The sequence below is a fragment of the Anoplophora glabripennis genome, unplaced genomic scaffold (assembly GCF_000390285.2).
Source record: "Anoplophora glabripennis isolate ALB-LARVAE unplaced genomic scaffold, Agla_2.0 scaffold1701, whole genome shotgun sequence".
NCBI lineage: Eukaryota > Metazoa > Arthropoda > Insecta > Coleoptera > Cerambycidae > Anoplophora > Anoplophora glabripennis.
In genome coordinates, this window is record NW_019417780.1 from 1 (window position 1) to 17,703 (window position 17,703).

General features: G+C 31.1%; 1 protein-coding gene across 2 annotated transcripts; it reads left to right on the plus strand.

Annotated features, from left to right (window-relative positions):
• Positions 1-461: 461 nt before the first annotated feature.
• On the plus strand, positions 462-8,294 carry LOC108916000 (HEAT repeat-containing protein 1). 2 transcript variants are annotated; one of them, XM_018722176.1, is made up of 3 exons: positions 462-511; positions 628-1,786; positions 3,234-8,294. In XM_018722176.1, exons 2-3 carry the CDS (start codon positions 633-635, stop codon positions 8,143-8,145), a joined length of 6,066 nt encoding a protein of 2,021 aa, XP_018577692.1. In that variant the 5' UTR covers positions 462-511; positions 628-632; the 3' UTR covers positions 8,146-8,294. The 2 variants fall into 2 exon arrangements, with proteins under 2 accessions (XP_018577692.1, XP_018577691.1); XM_018722175.1 differs by having other exon boundaries at positions 483-570.
• Positions 8,295-17,703: the final 9,409 nt, after the last annotated feature.

Here is a 17,703-nt window from a genome sequence, read left to right on the forward strand (position 1 = left end):
CTTAGCAAAGCGCATCCCAGGCTGCATAGCCGCACTACCCTACCCAACCATACCACACAAACATGACACCACCCCCGGGGTTTACACAGACGTGCCGGCGAAGCAAGAAGTGCGCCAGAAGAAAGGGCCCTAGCCGGCGGGGCCCAGCCAGGACAAAAGGAGGTCCCACAAAGCGCCCACACCGGCCGCATTTGCGGTCGGGGTAGACGACGGATGGGGCCCACCTACGAAGGCTGTCCAGGCTTACACGAGATGAGGCAGGATAAAGAGGGATAATCCCCCTCGATCCCAAATCGTTGAGGCCAATTTCTAGCCATGGAATAATGGCGCTCGTAGCCATGGAATAGTGGCGGTGCTTTTATGTTGGCTATGAATTCGCGATCGCCCTGACCATAGACCTTATAAACTTGGTCAATGGTCCTGACGCAGTCTATATTTTTGTTTGTAGGTTTCTGTGGGTTTGTGGTTCTGTCATACACGTGCATGGCCATGCTATGATGGTCACACTATGGTATGGTATACTTTTAATTTTTAAGGTTAATTGTTGTTAAGTGTTTTTATTATAAAGTTGTAAGTAAGATAAATATTTTTAATGTTTCATTACATAATTGCTCTCTGATGTTGCAGAGAAAATGAGTACCTCTTTGGCAGAACAGTTGCAGCGTTTGGCTGTTCCCCAAACAACAGTTTTGAAACGTGATAAAAAGCGAGCCTCTCTTTTATTTGACCCGAAAGAAGCTGCTGGTCTAAAAAGAGAAACAGTTTATCAAATTGGATTAGAGGGGCTTGAAGAATTAATTTCAAAAAACGAAGTTTTCAGTCAGTTCAAAAATTCACTTTTCCACATTACCTCAAGAGATTTTGAGAGGTCAGTTCACGACGATGAAGCCAACCATAAATTGGATAAAACTATTAGAAAGTTTTTAGTGCTTTTGTCACCATATTTCTTATTGAACTGCAGTCATAAAGCGTTGGAGTGGTTAATAAATAGGTATTCGATAAATGAATATAACAGAGAAGATTTGCTGATGTTAATTTTACCGTATCACGAATCTAACATTTTTGTAAGACTTCTGCAATTACTGCGTTTTAAAGATTCTAGAGACAGTTTTTACTTCTTAAAAGCATTACAGAAACCCGGAGTTCATTTACCCAAACAGAGTTTATTACAACATGCTGCAAGTGATAGTAGTTTCTTGAAATTTGTAACAAAGTATATAAAGTTGCTGTTAAAGTTTCATGAAAAGCCCAGTGTTTTAACTGTTGCTTTTAATTTTTACTGTTCAGTGTTTGCTGGTGCTGTGGAATATTCCGAAAAAGTTACAGAAGATCAGGTGTCACATATACTTCCATTGATTATTAAAGGTTTAAATTCTCCTGTAGCAGATTTTTGTGCAGCATCTTATGTCGTAACTGCTCGATTAGTGACGAAATCTAGTTTTTCTGATAAATTACTTGACAAACTTGTTGAAAAATTGTGCGATATACATGTTCTTGGATTAAAAACTGAGATGTGCCTGGTGTTAATTGTTTTATATCAGTCCCAGAAACAGTACAATAATGTACCTGTTACTGCAGTAGCGAGTTTGTCAGAAAAAGAATGGTTGCCTAAAACTTTACAGGAATTAAATAATTCCGGAAGTTACATTTTACCTTTACTGGAAAAACTTGTTAAAAGGTGTACAGAAGAAGGAATAAATAATAACCTTACAATTGCTCATGAATTAATTAAAAATTGTTTGAAACACATTAAACTGGAAGACGCTGATGTTGCTAATATTTTACTGTAAGTATATTTATGTATAATCTTTTTTATAAGTATTTAGATTTTAGAACTCAATTTAATTATTACAGGATTCTTAATTCAAAAGTAATATAGAATTCCCTGAATTTTCTAAGTTTTTCTGACATAAAACAAATCCAAGTCACTTGTAGTTCATTTTTACATACTTATACCCAAAGAACCTCTTATAAAATAGAGCTGTCATAATTGGTCGCGTACCAAATGCATGTGGATCATCAACGGGAGGTGGGATTGGGCGGGGGCAAGGGGGGCCAATATTATTGCAATTGAGCAAAAAAATGAAACTCGGAGTTAAACTTCAAGGGAGTGCAATTTCAATAGTCGTATGGCGACAGATCGTAGTTAAACCGCAGATAGGCAGGAATTCGCAATCTCCCTGGGTTTTTATTTCAGGGGGGGGGCATTTGTAAATTTACCCTTTCAATGATTTGGGCGAAATCCCGCCTATAAGATTTATGTCATTGTATCATTGTGAAGCATGTAAATTGTTTTATGCATCGTTGCCATCAGTTCCACAATCTGGATGGGATCCGATATAGACACACCATCAGGTATGTTCCTATCTTTGTTTCAGAGAAACTTATTCGTGGCGGTGATAAAATATCTTCATCTGAAGAGAGCGACCGTTCAACATCTACATCAGTAGTAATATTACATTAGTAATATTTGCATAATTAAATAATTTACTTCCAACCAACATGGTAATTTCCACTCGGGGTTGTATTTATTATAGTAGTTATGAAATATTTTATTATATTATTGTTGCAGCAGCTTAAATGGTTATTTTTAGAACTCATTATTTCCTTTACTTTACCTTTCATAAAATTATTTTCTATTCCAAAAAAATATATCTATTTTGTTTTCCACCTGAATAGTTTTTATATGTTAATAATTTTAGTTACCGGTAAATTTGTTTTTTTTTTAGTCAGGGTAGTATGAATTGTTTGTCTGCTGTTTTCTAGTACTAACTACACTCGACATAATTACACACAATTATTTTTTATGGGGCTGCCGAGCGCTGGACACTGAAATCTACTTTAGTCGGTGACAAAGGATATGCATCAAAAGACAACTAAAATCGTAAAATAAATCGTTCGATTACAGGGAAATCTGCAACTAAACTGACAGCTAGGCAGTTCGCATGGCTGACTGGCGGTGCCAATGGCTAGCGGTCCGATTGTGACAGTTCTATTTCAAAACTACAAATAGTTTTCACCTTCAAGAAGTCAAAATTTCCAGTTGCAAACATCAAATTCCCTGACTTTCATGAATACTTTTGAAATTCCCAGATTATTAATTGTTTTTTTTTGTGAAGCATACCTAATGAATTCCCTGGCTTCCCAGTATTCCCGATTTTCCAGGCCCCTATGAACCCTGTTATTAATATCATTTTAATTGTTTCACTCTTAATTGTAATTTTGTTTTATAGTGCCATTTTGGATTCTGTGAAATCAAGAAAACGGTGCTCAGATGAAATTACCAGTTGGTTAGTAGAACTAATACAAATGTTAGAAAAACAGTACCCCAATGCATTTGACCAAGAAATCATTAAAATTCTTTCTGCTATAAAAGATGAAAAGATGCTGAAAAGGAAAAAATTGCTGTCCAAGATTTTGAAAAGTACTATGGCGTACAAAGGAAAATTTGATGTTTTTGAAAAACTTTATCACCCAAACCCTAAAATCAGGGGTGAAGCAATTGGGTATTTAAAACAAAATTACAACTCATTAAGAGAAACCAACAAGGAAATAATTAAGCAATCTCTTCTTGATCGTTTAAATGATGATGATATAAATATAGTTCGAGAAACATTTTCAGTAGTTCATAAAATTTCAATATTCGGAATAGATGAATTAAAGGGCATTTTAACAGATCTGACAAAAAAAATTTATAAGGTGAAAACAACTCGGAAAATTCTTTCTGTTTTTATTATAAACCTGTTGAATGCAATAAATGATCCAAAGGATTGGAAGGTGATTTTGGCAGTTTTTCCGTTTTTATTGCCAAGGACTGAGGAAGATCTACTTTTTTCAAAAAAAATCATTGGTTCACCATGTGTTTCGGAAAATATATTGTTAAAGCCATTTATTGAGAAACTTCAAAACATTAAAAAAGAAGATGATTTTGTCACAACAATATTCGAGAGCTTACAGAGCAATGGTTCTTGGGAGATTGTTAAAGAATTTTTGGTAGTTTTACATGAAGTTCCAAAAGAACAACGTGACACTTTTTATAAATATGTTGCATGTTTGGTTTTAACAAATATTTTACCGAATAAGTCTTCAACTGATGTTATGTATCTTGTTTTGGATATTTTAGTTGCTTATTATGAAACGTGTGAGGTTAAATCGTTTAATAAAGAATCAAATATTAATTATTATATGGACTTGGCTGCAGAAGAAAAATTTCCAATACAAGGTTTCTTAAAATGTTTAGAATGTGCTATTAAGAAAACAGATAAACAAGAATTTAATTTGACTTTTGCCGATTTCACTGAAGATTGTTCTGCTAAAAAATATTTTGTATTATTAGCAAATATTTTGATTAGTAATCAAAGTAAGAAAACAGCTGCAGTATTCTTAAATTATTTTTGTGAAGATTGGATAACTCAATATAATTTTATGTTAAACTTGTGCATATCTGGAAATAGAAGCTTTAACAGTAGTTTCAAATTAGATGCGTTAAACTATTTGATAAAATTATCGAAGAATATAGATGTTGAAGAATTCAAACAATTTATTTATATTGATAAACCGACCACTGCATATTTACTAACTTTGTTAGCAGATCCATCTGATGAAGTGAGAAAATTAACAGTTGAAATCATCGAATCACTTTTAGATGCTTCAAGTAGAAAATCGTCTTCATACTTACACCTCTTGGAAGGCTTGAGAAAACACAAGGAAGAAATAATTATTGACCATGAGCAGATTTCTTTGATTATATTTAATATACTAGACCCCTCTAATACCAAAGGAAAGAAACATAGTTCTAATCTAAATTCTATTCGTAATCACATGATTAAATTGGTTGGTAATGAAGAAATTCCTAATTATCTCAAAGCAAGCATATTGAATTTATTGTCCCATATTAATACTTTTGAAATTTTGGAGCAAATATGTAAAGTTGCCATTGAAATTCTTCAGGAAAAGGTTGAAGTAATTGATGGTTCTAAAATGATAATTATTAAAAAAATTATAAGCAGAATCGAAGCAAAAATTGCAAATAAAATATCGCTAAATACAAATATCTGGAAATTTATTATAAATACAATCAAAAATTGTAAAACTGTACTAAAGGATGAACATGAAAATATTAGCCCTTCTGTGTGTATTTTGTGGCAACTGGACAAGGATTTTTTTCAAGAACTTGAAGAAGAAGTCGAAAAGAAATTATTGGATATAATCATAGAAGTATCTTGTGTCGCTGAAAACCCAGAAGTATTGCCTGTAGCTACTCGGATATTCAAACATATTGATTTAGATGCTAATTTAATCATGGAGCAACTAACTAAAATGAGAGATGTTCAGTCTCCCAAAACAGACACTGCAAAGATAAAACGAAGGGTCAGTGTCGTACCCACAGTTGATATCTTGGATACATTAGAATGGAGAAAAGGAGTTAGTTTATTAGAATTTATTCAAGACAAAAAGAAAATAAGAAACACAAATATTTTACTGCCCACATTATTCGACATTTTAAAAAAATGTCTTGATTTTGATGAACAAACAGTTGTCGAATACACCAAGCAGCTTTTACTTTCATCTATTTTGCATTTCTGTTTGAAAATGAATGACGAAGTTTTACCTGAAAATATTTTTAACATGGAACTTGTAGTTCAGTGCATTAGGGCATCTCAGAATCCTCAAACTCATCATCATGCTTTACTGGTATTAGCACACACTGCTCAATTATTACCGTCACAAGTTTTACACCATATGATGGCCATATTTACCTTTATGGGTTCTTCAGTTCTTCGCCATGATGATGCGTATAGTTTTCAGATAATTACCAAAATAATAGATACCATAATTCCTATATTAGTGCAAGATAACCAGATTTCTACCATTGCTAAAGTATTAAGAGTATTTGTAGATGTCCTTTTAGATGTTCCTGAGCATAGGAGGATGCCCTTGTACAGGCAATTATTAACCAGAATTAACGTGCAAGAGAATTTATACTTATTCCTATTGCTAGTTTTTGAATCTCAAGTACTTCATAGTAATAAGGAAAAGCCAAGAAATGATAGTAGCTCAAAGAGACTAGATATTGCTGCAGATTTGTGTCGTGAGTTTGCTCCAAGTATTGTTTTATCTAGTTGCATAAAATTGATCAAACATATTAATGAATTACCAGATGAAAAAGAGGACATCATGGAAACTGATGATAGTGACACATTTAATATAATTACACATTCTCCTAAAGATTTTCGTCATTATAAATATCTACTTCTTAAGTTTACATCTAATTTGTTAGCTTCTCAAGAATTTGTCAAACAGATTGCAGTTCTTACTGATGAAGAGGAAATGTACCTAGAAGATTTGTATAAAGAAATGATAGTGAACATCCTTCAGTATATACAAAGAACATCAAAAGTAGCCGAGAAAGCTGCGGATACGCCTCAGGCCCAATATTGGAAAGTCATTCTGCACCATAGCTATGACGTATTAGATAGCTTGAATGCCTTAGTAACCCCTCAAATGTTTCTTTTGGTTACTAAGGGTTTAATGGCTCATGGCCTAAATACGGTTAGAAGACGAATTTTAGAATTACTCAATAATAAACTGCAACATAATGCTCAGTTCTTTATGGAACGTGGGAAGACAGAAATTTATACCCTAATACCATCTATAATCAGTATCGTTGAAGGTATTGATAATGAAGTAGATTCAGAACAAGAAATTATTATTCAGACGGCACTTCTCTCGTTGAAATTATTGGTTAAGTCACTGGCACCTGATGACCCGGAGAAATTTGTACAAATACTAGATTTTATAACAAATGTCATTAATTCTGGCAAAGCAAAAAATAATGTCTTAGCATCTGTGATTCTCTGTCTAGCTGAGTTATGCGTGACTTTGAAGGCCCATGCTATATCTGGTTTGGCAGAATTTATGCCAGCAATTATAAAAATTTTGAAACAACAGAAATATGAGGAAGCTCCAAGTGTACTTATGAGAAGTGTTATAACTACAATAGAAAAGATTTTTATTAGCATGCCGTTATTTCTAAGTCCATATTTAGAAAAGTTACTTGTAGAATTGTCTATTCTAATCAGTAAATGGAGTGATGTGCCCGACGATTCAAAAATACAACCATTTTTGAACAAACTGACTTCTATCAAGCAAAAGATTGGTACCATTATTCCTCCAAGAGTTTTAATACCAGCTGTTGAAGAGTGCTATAATAAGTTAATTGAGAAGAAATGTTTCAATGCCATTAATGCACTTATGGATATTTTGGCAGAAAACTTGTCAACTCTAAAAGGTTCAGAAATTAATTCTAATTTGACGGAATTGACAAGTTTCTTCCTCAATGCTCTTAAATTTAGAAGTGATGGAAGTTTCTCTTTGGAGGACGCAAATGTTGTAGAAGGGCATATCGTACAGGCTCTTACAGTGCTTATTTTAAAACTATCTGAAAACACTTTTAGACCACTCTATTATAAACTGTATGACTGGGCAGTAAGAAATGATGTAAAAAATGAACGAGTAATCACTTTCTATAACCTATCCAGTGGATTTGCTCATTCATTAAAAGGACTCTTTGTCCTCTTTGCAGGCCACTTTTTAAATAATGCAGCACAAATTTTAGATTCATGTAATGAAACGAAAAATGAGGAATTGTATTTTATTGAAGAAAGTAAAAATACATTACTACTAGAATATACTTTAAAAACTCTCAATGAAGTATTTCTGCATGGAAGTCAGAGGTTTATCAACAAAGACAGATTTGATATATTAATGCAGCCTTTAGTGGATCAACTTGAAAATACATTAGGTGGAGTAGAAAATCTATTAAAACGTAATGAAGAATTAGTAACTCCGTGCTTAATTCATTTTGCATTAGCTACAGCTGATGATGCACTCTGGAAACAAATGAATTATCAAATTTTGTTAAAAATGAGACACAATGTATCCAAAGTAAGGCTTATTGCACTACATTGCTTAACAGAAATTGTCAAAAAATTAGGCGAGGATTTCTTATCATTGTTACCCGAGACAATACCATTTTTAGCAGAACTTTTAGAAGATGAAGAGGAAGAGGTAGAGAAAGCATGCCAAAGAGCTGTGCAAGAGATGGAAAAAGTGTTGGGTGAACCTCTACAAAAATATTTTTAATTTTTTTTAGTCATAGTTTTATTAAGATATAATTTCTGTTATTTTTTTGCAAATAAACCAACTAATTATTAGAATTTAATATAAGTTGGGTAAAATTGTAACTAAATATTTGTACTTCAATATAGAAAATGTAGCAGATAACATGTTATAAATAAGAATATTTTATATAATTATATATTCAATTAAACAATTGAAACTACTATGATGAAGTTTTTTTTAAATAGAAAATAAAAGAAACTTATTTACATAATTATTGCAAATATATTAAAGGCGTTTTTGTCTTATTTTCAAAAATACTTGAATTTCATATATTTTTCAATTTAAATTTTAAAATAACAATAGGGAGTTAGACAAATATTTTCTTGTTTGAGATTAAACTTCTAGTGATAGCGATTAGAGTAGAGGTTAATAAAAAACATTTTCTTGCAATTTTTTCTTTCAATTTTCAATTAAAATCTACTAAACAATTTAAATAAACTGCGTTGATTGAAATAACTTCAATTAACGCAAACTTATTTTTAAAATATTGTAAGTAGTTACTGAACACTAGATGTCATCACATTCAAAAACAATAAATAACTCCATCAGGTTTTTTTGAGAGTTGGGCAACCTAAGGTATAATTGTTCAGTTAATTCAATGATTTGTTTAACTGTTTTTCTGTAAAAAAAGGAAAAAATATTTTCGAATCTACTCCAGTTTTGACACTGCACACAATCATAATGGCGTTAACATATGGTAAAATATTTTGAACAATAGGAACTAAACTAATTAAGTGTAAGTATACCCTATGTTGTACCACTTGTATCACTTAAGTGATTAGTTCCGTTCACATTATTTACTAGATGTCTCATGTATATTGTGTGTTCATTCTAAATTATAAAATATTCTACTACTTGAATTCATAAAAAAAAAACGTGTACTATACAAATGAAAATAAATTGCTACCTACGAAAATAATCGCATTTTAAATGTTACTTCGAATTCGATTTGTATCCTTATTTATTCACGACTGAACATTTAAAATTTTCAAGAGATTTTTAATAGGTACTGGATTGTTATTCCACTAGATTGAGTCTATCAGTTTTATAAAATATAAATTGTTATATTGGCTTTGCAATCAATCATTTAACTGTTCTGTTTGTCCACACTGACGTTTGAAGCTTGTTGTTAAGCATGGATTTAATTGGAAAAATTTAGATACAAATAATACTAATATCCCACTAAACACGAAACGTAAATGAAACGTGGCAAATGAGATGTTTTACTAAACATTTGAAACATTAACTACAAACGTTTCTGTTTCATTACAGAAATGTAGCACTTGAAAACTTATTTAGTGAAACATAGCCGAAACGTTACAATTGAAGAGAGTTTGAAACATTACTCGAAACATTACCTTTCGATCTCGGAATCATAACAGACGAACAACCCTTTGCTATTTTTGCTTATCTTATGGAACAATCGGCATTAGTTAAATTTTGCTCTCAATCCCCAATCCTTCTCAAGCGTTAGTTCATTTGCCTTTGTTATATAAAGATAATTAGAAAAAAAAATGTGGTAGCATATTTATAACACAAGTCTAGAAAAAATGTATGTTCGTGACTTGCGTAGACTGCGCGTAACAGCCCGAGTTTATTTGTTTCCCGTGTGTCGTTTCAATTCGTATTATGTTAGGTTAGGTTTGCGGTTTGTCAGTTTGCTTGGTTTCGTTGTTATTCATCTTTACTTTGACGCTATTTTATGTGATAATTTGTAGTGTGTGCAGTTGTGGTTATTGTAAGGTGCATATAAAATAATGAATATTGATGCAAAATGTTTAAAACGATATGTGTAAAGAGATTTCCAATTTTGCGTCACATCTACCTAAATATAGTTATACCCACTACCTATTACAGACAAGAGGACAAGGGACAAGAACTAAGAAAATGGAACAACAACTATACGTTTCGATATAATTTGAAGAGCAACTACTTAGTCAGTGAGAACTATTTGAAATATGGATGAATCAAGTGAAATAGACGTCATTTATTTTATATTTTGTACAAATGTTTATATTTGTTTATGTGTATAGGCATGCTTAAATAAAAGAGTTTAGGTATACCTACAGATATTTACTTTGTCAAGATATCATTTTGTATCCTTATTTCTGCTGTATAATTTATTATTATTAAAAGGATATATGTAATATTGACCATGCGTAGAAGAAATTATAACTTTATATTATTTTTCAGTAATGTTATTTGTTTTTCATGTACCTACCATTTTAAGATTCATAATCATAACTAACTTTTTCTAATTATCAGTTCGTCATTGTTACCATATTCATGAAGGTCTCAACATTAGAAAATTTCCATTTCAGAAGCGTATTTGAACTATATAAAATGTGTAGCTTTTTTTTAATGCTTCTGATATTGTTTTGTGATATTTTTATTTGTACGATGAATGGCAAAATTCATAATCCATATTAGAAACTTTTTTCAGTGGCTTCTCAAAAAGAAAGAAATTCTTAGTAAAAGTTGCCGCATCCCCAAACTAGAAGAGCATATTTATTTTTTTTAATATACAATGTAACTTTTTTTAGTTCGAATTAAGTCATTCACAATACAAATAAAAATATCACAAAGGAGTATTAGAGATATTTAAAAAAATACTCACACTATTTATACTATTTCAAAAACGCTTTTGAAATGAAAATGATCTAAAGTTGAGAGCATTATGAGAACAATATGGTAATAAAATTATTATGTTACTCAAACATTTCTGAAAATATACTGAAACGTAAAACAAAAATATCGAGGGCATAAATGGAACATAAAAAGAATGTTACTGAAACCAATTGTTTGAAACGTTTCATTGGAAACGTATTTTGGGGAGGACATCTTGGGCTTCTAGAACGTTACCAGAACGTTGCATGGATTTTTTATGAAACGTTTCAAGAAAAATGGAAACGTTTCTGAAACATGTCAGAAACTGAAAAATGTTTAGTGGGATATTTATGCAAACGTGTCTCACAAAAGCAGCTGTTAAATATAAACTTATTTATAATCTAAAATTTGGCATATATTCGTCTCCTTGCGTGTAAAGGTATGCAATTTTATCTCTTGGGAGTTTTTTGTCTACTGTAAATATATGTCACATGGAAATTGGTCAGAACAGCTCGGGAGTATTACAATCATCTTTATTTTCAACACCCAAGAGAAAGGTCAACTCCGCGTCAGCGGACCAATCTTTCTAATAAACATTTAAAAGGGGCTACTCGGTCTATAAGAACTGCGGGTATTGCGAAGAAGAAATTTTGAATTGTATTGATCGATGAAAATCCTCAACTAGGTAGCAGAAAAATTGGAAATCAGTTGCACGTCTCAACATTCTAGTATCTTTATTAACTTTTCAACGAATCACTACTATTGACTACTAAACTCAAAAGTGCTTATTTTCTATTATACTCCACGGTCGAAATTATAGAGAGTGATTCATCGCTGGCTTTTGGACTACTAAGGGGGATGAAGCGTGCCGGGAGCGAAAATCTATTGGCGTGTCTGCGTAAAAGGCAAGAAGATATAGAAAATAATGAAAAAAGATAATAAAACATACCATCTAATATTTTTTACGGTGTGCTATAACAGGCACTTTGATCCATTTTAATTATTACAGCATTTTAAAACGTTCCCAATTGTATTTTTTTAATTTATAAATTTATTATAGCCATGGAATTAGACTACGCTTATGCTATGACGTTTCTCAGGACGGGTTAAATCATGTCCGTTTACACCCACTAAAAAAGCATTTCCCTATTCCCTACCAAGTGCAAAAGACAGAGATGGAATATAGATCGACGTTCAGTGTAACTCGGTCTCTAGACGATTATAGATTCTATCGATGTGCGTAGCGAGCGGCACAAAGATAAATAATATTCAACGGTATAAAAATCGTTTTATATTTTATACGCATTATAGTAATAGTGTTTTTATCTTATGTCTTAGTCACTCTTTACAATTTCGACCGCGGAGTATAGGTATTTAATTTTTCAATACTTACTTTTACTTATTTATATTTCCGCTTTGAAAGTTGTTAATAAAATTCGATTTTCAAAAACGGTACAAGATATCGACTGATATACGGTATATCTTTTTTTTAGCAAAGTGAGAGAGGAATCGAACTATGAGAGAAAAATGTCAAATTTGGCAACGCTGATGCCAAAGATGTATAAATTTAAATGGACAATTTCGTCTGCTCCTGTATAATCCAGCCATATTTAATATCAGTTAAGACTTGGAAATGAACATTCCCACTAAACATTTTTCAGTTTCAGAAACGTTTCCATTTTCCTTGAAACGTTTCATAAAAAATCCATGCAACTTTCTGGTAACGTTCTAGAAGCCCAAGATGTCCTCCCCAAAATACGTTTCCAATGAAACGTTTCAAAAAATTGGTTTCAGTAACATTATTTTTATGTTCCATTTATGCCCTCGATATTTTTGTTTTACGTTTCAGTATATTTTCAGAAATGTTTGAGTAACATAATAATTTTATTACCATATTGTTCTCATAATGCACTCAACTTTAGATCATTTTCATTTCAAAAGCGTTTTTGAAATAGTATAAATAGTGTGAGTATTTTTTTAAATATCTCTAATACTCCTTTGTGATATTTTTATTTGTATTGTGAATGACTTAATTCGAACTAAAAAAAGTTACATTGTATATTAAAAAAAATAAATATGCTCTTCTAGTTTGGGGATGCGGCAACTTTTACTAAGAATTTCTTTCTTTTTGAGAAGCCACTGAAAAAAGTTTCTAATATGGATTATGAATTTTGCCATTCATCGTACAAATAAAAATATCACAAAACAATATCAGAAGCATTAAAAAAAAGCTACACATTTTATATAGTTCAAATACGCTTCTGAAATGGAAATTTTCTAATGTTGAGACCTTCATGAATATGGTAACAATGACGAACTGATAATTAGAAAAAGTTAGTTATGATTATGAATCTTAAAATGGTAGGTACATGAAAAACAAATAACATTACTGAAAAATAATATAAAGTTATAATTTCTTCTACGCATGGTCAATATTACATATATCCTTTTAATAATAATAAATTATACAGCAGAAATAAGGATACAAAATGATATCTTGACAAAGTAAATATCTGTAGGTATACCTAAACTCTTTTATTTAAGCATGCCTATACACATAAACAAATATAAACATTTGTACAAAATATAAAATAAATGACGTCTATTTCACTTGATTCATCCATATTTCAAATAGTTCTCACTGACTAAGTAGTTGCTCTTCAAATTATATCGAAACGTATAGTTGTTGTTCCATTTTCTTAGTTCTTGTCCCTTGTCCTCTTGTCTGTAATAGGTAGTGGGTATAACTATATTTAGGTAGATGTGACGCAAAATTGGAAATCTCTACACACATATCGTTTTAAACATTTTGCATCAATATTCATTATTTTATATGCACCTTACAATTACCACAACTGCACACACTACAAATTATCACATAAAATAGCGTCAAAGTAAAGATGAAGAACAACGAAACCAAGCAAACTGAAAAACCGCAAACCTAACCTAACATAATACGAATTGAAACGACACACGGGAAACAAATAAACTCGGGCTGTTACGCGCAGTCTACGCAAGTCACGAACATACATTTTTTTCTAGACTTGTGTTATAAATACGCTACCACATTTTTTTTTCTAATTATCTATATAACAAAGGCAAATGAACTAACGCTTGAGAAGGATTGGGGATTGAGTTTCCGAGATCGAAAGGGAAAGTTTCGAGTAATGTTTCAAACTCTCTTCAGTTGTAACGTTTCGGCTATGTTTCACTAAATAAGTTTTCAAGTGCTACATTTCTGTAATGAAACAGAAACGTTTCTAGTTAATGTTTCAAATGTTTAGTAAAACATCTCATTTGCAACGTTTCATTTACGTTTCGTGTTTAGTGGGTTACTATGAATTACTTTAATTGCCAAAATTTCATTGTTGTCATGGTAACAACTTAGAAGTTGTAATAATTGGAATTTGTTCTTCAAACTTATTTGAAGGCAAATAACTCCACAACGAAGCCCGGTAGGAACAACTCTTTTATGAAGTACTACAACTACGAGTATACTCTGTATACCTGTATACTCCTTCATTTTTTACATGACCTTTCCGGACACCCTGTATATATGTATACACATGAAAAATAGATGTTAATTGGTTTTAAGTATACTCGTATATAAACATCCGTTTTGGTTCAGTTAGCATTGATTTTTTTTTGTAATAAAAATTCCTTCTTATAAAGGTACGATGTACGGCTTCAGCACATACGTTTATTTATTGATTAAATTATGTTTTAAAATAAATAGATTTACTATCAAACTATCAAAATTACATTTATCAAGATTAAGATAAGGCTATTCAATTGATGGTACAAATTTTAAAATTGCATTAATACTTAAAAGAAGGAGAGAGACAAGGAGATGTTATTTTTTATAATTCCTAGTGGGGGGTCAAACATAAGCGTTTGATAAGATGGTTACGTTAGTTCAAATCTCTGTTCAAATGTAGAAATTTAAGTTGCCGGTAGAACCTAAATTACTATTTTGGATTCTTCTAACTGTAAGTGCTGAGTTTAATTTAATATAACATTTATTTTAGATAAAGAAGTGTAAATTCATTTAATGACAATTGAAAAATAAAATTGTGTCTTATTTTAAAGATAAATTAGTTAGAATTGTTGTGCAATAGGTCAGTCACTAATACGCAAATAATGTTAGACTTGATAATTACTACAATTAGAACCATTATAACTTTTTACTACCTCCCGTAAATACAGGGGGTGAGGACGACAAAAAATAAGAATTTTTTGTCATATGAACTATATGTCTATCTCCTATTCTCAAAGCTCAAGCTTACTTTGAGAAAAGTCACTTACTTTATAGTGTAATATTGTAAGAGTTTAATTAAAAGCCTTTTTTCTCGAAAATCGTCCACATTAGGAAGTTCTAACAAGGGTACATTATTTTTAGAAAATAAAATTGTACAATAGGAATTAGAGCCCGACTGGTGAAAAACCTAACCTTAAAAAAATATAACTTAAATTGTAATAAGAATATAGCATAACTGGCGCTTTCTATGAAATATACAAAAAATAATTAGACTAGCGTATTTCGCACCCTTAAAAACCTCGGACTACCAAATTTCATAAAAATATTTCGCACTATTTGGAAATTTTCATAAAAATGTTATTTAAAAAATTTTATTTTGTCTCTCTGTATCTCGAAAACAAGAGGAGATAGACATAGAGTTCATAAGACAAAAAATTCTCATTTTTTGTCGTACTATCACCCCCTTTATTTACGGGAGTTCTTTCTGAAACACCCTGTATTTTTCGTTTTATTCTTGTAATTGTAAATCTCTATATGCTCAATTTAGCCAAATAAATATCGAGAAAAGAATTAAACGATTTAAAAAAAGTATGTGTGGTGTAAAAAAATTATGCACAAAAGTTTTGGGATTTTCTTTTAGAAAAATAGGAACATTTTTGTAAAGAAAAATAACAAACGCGAATGAAAACTTAAAAGAGAAAAAAGGATTTTTATATCGAGTATAATATTAATTTATTTAGAAATAATGCATTATGCACTAGATAGTATTAATCGCCTCAAAAATAACTTTATTATAACTTTTAAATTTTTAAGCATAAAATAAGCAATATTATAATGATTTATTTGAAACAAATAATAATTTACATAATAATATTTAATAACCATTTATAAATATGAAATTATTTTGGAGTGAAAAAAATAAATTTCTACGATTATTGATTTATTGATTTTTTAATAATTTGCGGACATTAAATCGTCGGACATTTATATCACTATTTTGTACAGTAAATTTAAAAGTGGAAAAAATGAAAATTAGATATGTGGTAATCGATTTTTCATACCCCGTGAAAATTCCGATTTCCAGCTGTCGGACTGAAATTACGCGGCTTGAAATTTGTCGGACAATAATACTTTTTGACTGAATTAATTATTTACAATTAATTTTACTAAAAATTACCCATGTGGTAATTGATTTTTAATACCCTGTTATTTTGGCATGTTTCGACCGGTAGACACGTCAATGTCGGAAGAATTTCTGTCGGACAAATTTAAATCGGCATTTGCAACAAAATTTCCAGTTACTTCAGCTAAAAATAAAAGATGTGGTCTTGACTTTTCAAGACCCCGGGAAATTGCCATGTTTTTGGACTTTTCCGAACGGAAAAGCGGAGGAATCGAGAAAAGTCGCAGAGGAAAAATGTGGTAGACTCGTCAAAACGAAGCGCCTCAGGAGTTATAAAGTATGCGGTAATCAACTTTCCAGAGGGGGCCTGTACTGTGAACTAAATAACACTGCACAAAACGAAAACAACTCGCAAGCTAATTCTAATTCACCCGATATATGCAATCAGAATCAAGTCATATCATCTATCAATGCACATTCTAGCACAAAACATGAACCACAGATTTTACTATCAACAGCATTAATTTACATTAAAGATAATCATGGCAATTTTATACAGTGCAGAGCATTGTTAGATAATGGATCTCAATCCAATTTAATCACAACTAGTTTATTCACAAAATTAGGATTAAATAAGTGCAAAATAAATGTACCTGTTACAGGCATTGGACAATCATTAACTAATATATTTGGCAAAACAAAGACAATAATAAAATCTATGCACAATGCTTATCAAAAAGAAATCTCGTTACTAATTATTAATCAAATCAGGGATAACATTCCATTTATATCTTTTGACGATACAAACCTAATCATTCCAAAAATATCACATTAGCAGATCATTTAATACATGGAGACTATACAAGGAGCCCGAACTCCATGTAAAAAAAATCTTACAAAAATAAGAGGGCGCTAGTGTTCCATATGTCCCATATGTAGAGAGGGGAGATAAAAAGCGGCAGTTTGAATTATAAATTAATCATGTCATTTTTGTAATGTGTTAAAAATTTCAAAATAAATAATGTAAGCTACTTTGAATTATATAAATCATGAAAATATGTCATTCCGGACTGTAATTAAACTAAATAGATAATAAAAAATATTAGCTTTATGAGAAGAATTTGGTGTTCGTAGAAAGAAACTAGTTTTCAAGGAATTTATATATGACGTGATGTTGTTAATATTAACCTATAAGTAAGGTTTATGTTTTTGATAATTACTTTGTTAAAGATTTTAGTTTAATGTTAGTAAAAGTCACATTTTATACAGGAAGTTGCCTTTAAAAAAATAGTAATTCTTGTATTATTAATATGGAATTTTTACTTGTGGTAATAAAAAATAGGTGTTTTAAATAAACTTTTTAAAATAGGTATTACAGATGTCCGATTTTGAGTCCAGTGATTCAGATGACTTATTAGACGCATTGTCCAGCTTGAGAGTGATGATGAAATAGATTTATTCTAAGAAACAGAAAGAGTAAAAAATAAGAACTACTTTGAAATTACTGTACCTGAATGTAGAGGCCAAGTTT

What these genes read in the sequence shown, in the direction of transcription:
- LOC108916000 (XM_018722176.1), top strand. Translation starts at nt 633, where the DNA reads ATGAGTACCTCTTTGGCAGAACAGTTGCAGCGTTTGGCTGTTCCCCAA. An exon ending in GATGTTGCTAATATTTTACT is followed by an intron (nt 1,787 to 3,233) that starts GTAAGTATATTT and finishes TTTGTTTTATAG; the next exon opens with TGCCATTTTGGATTCTGTGA.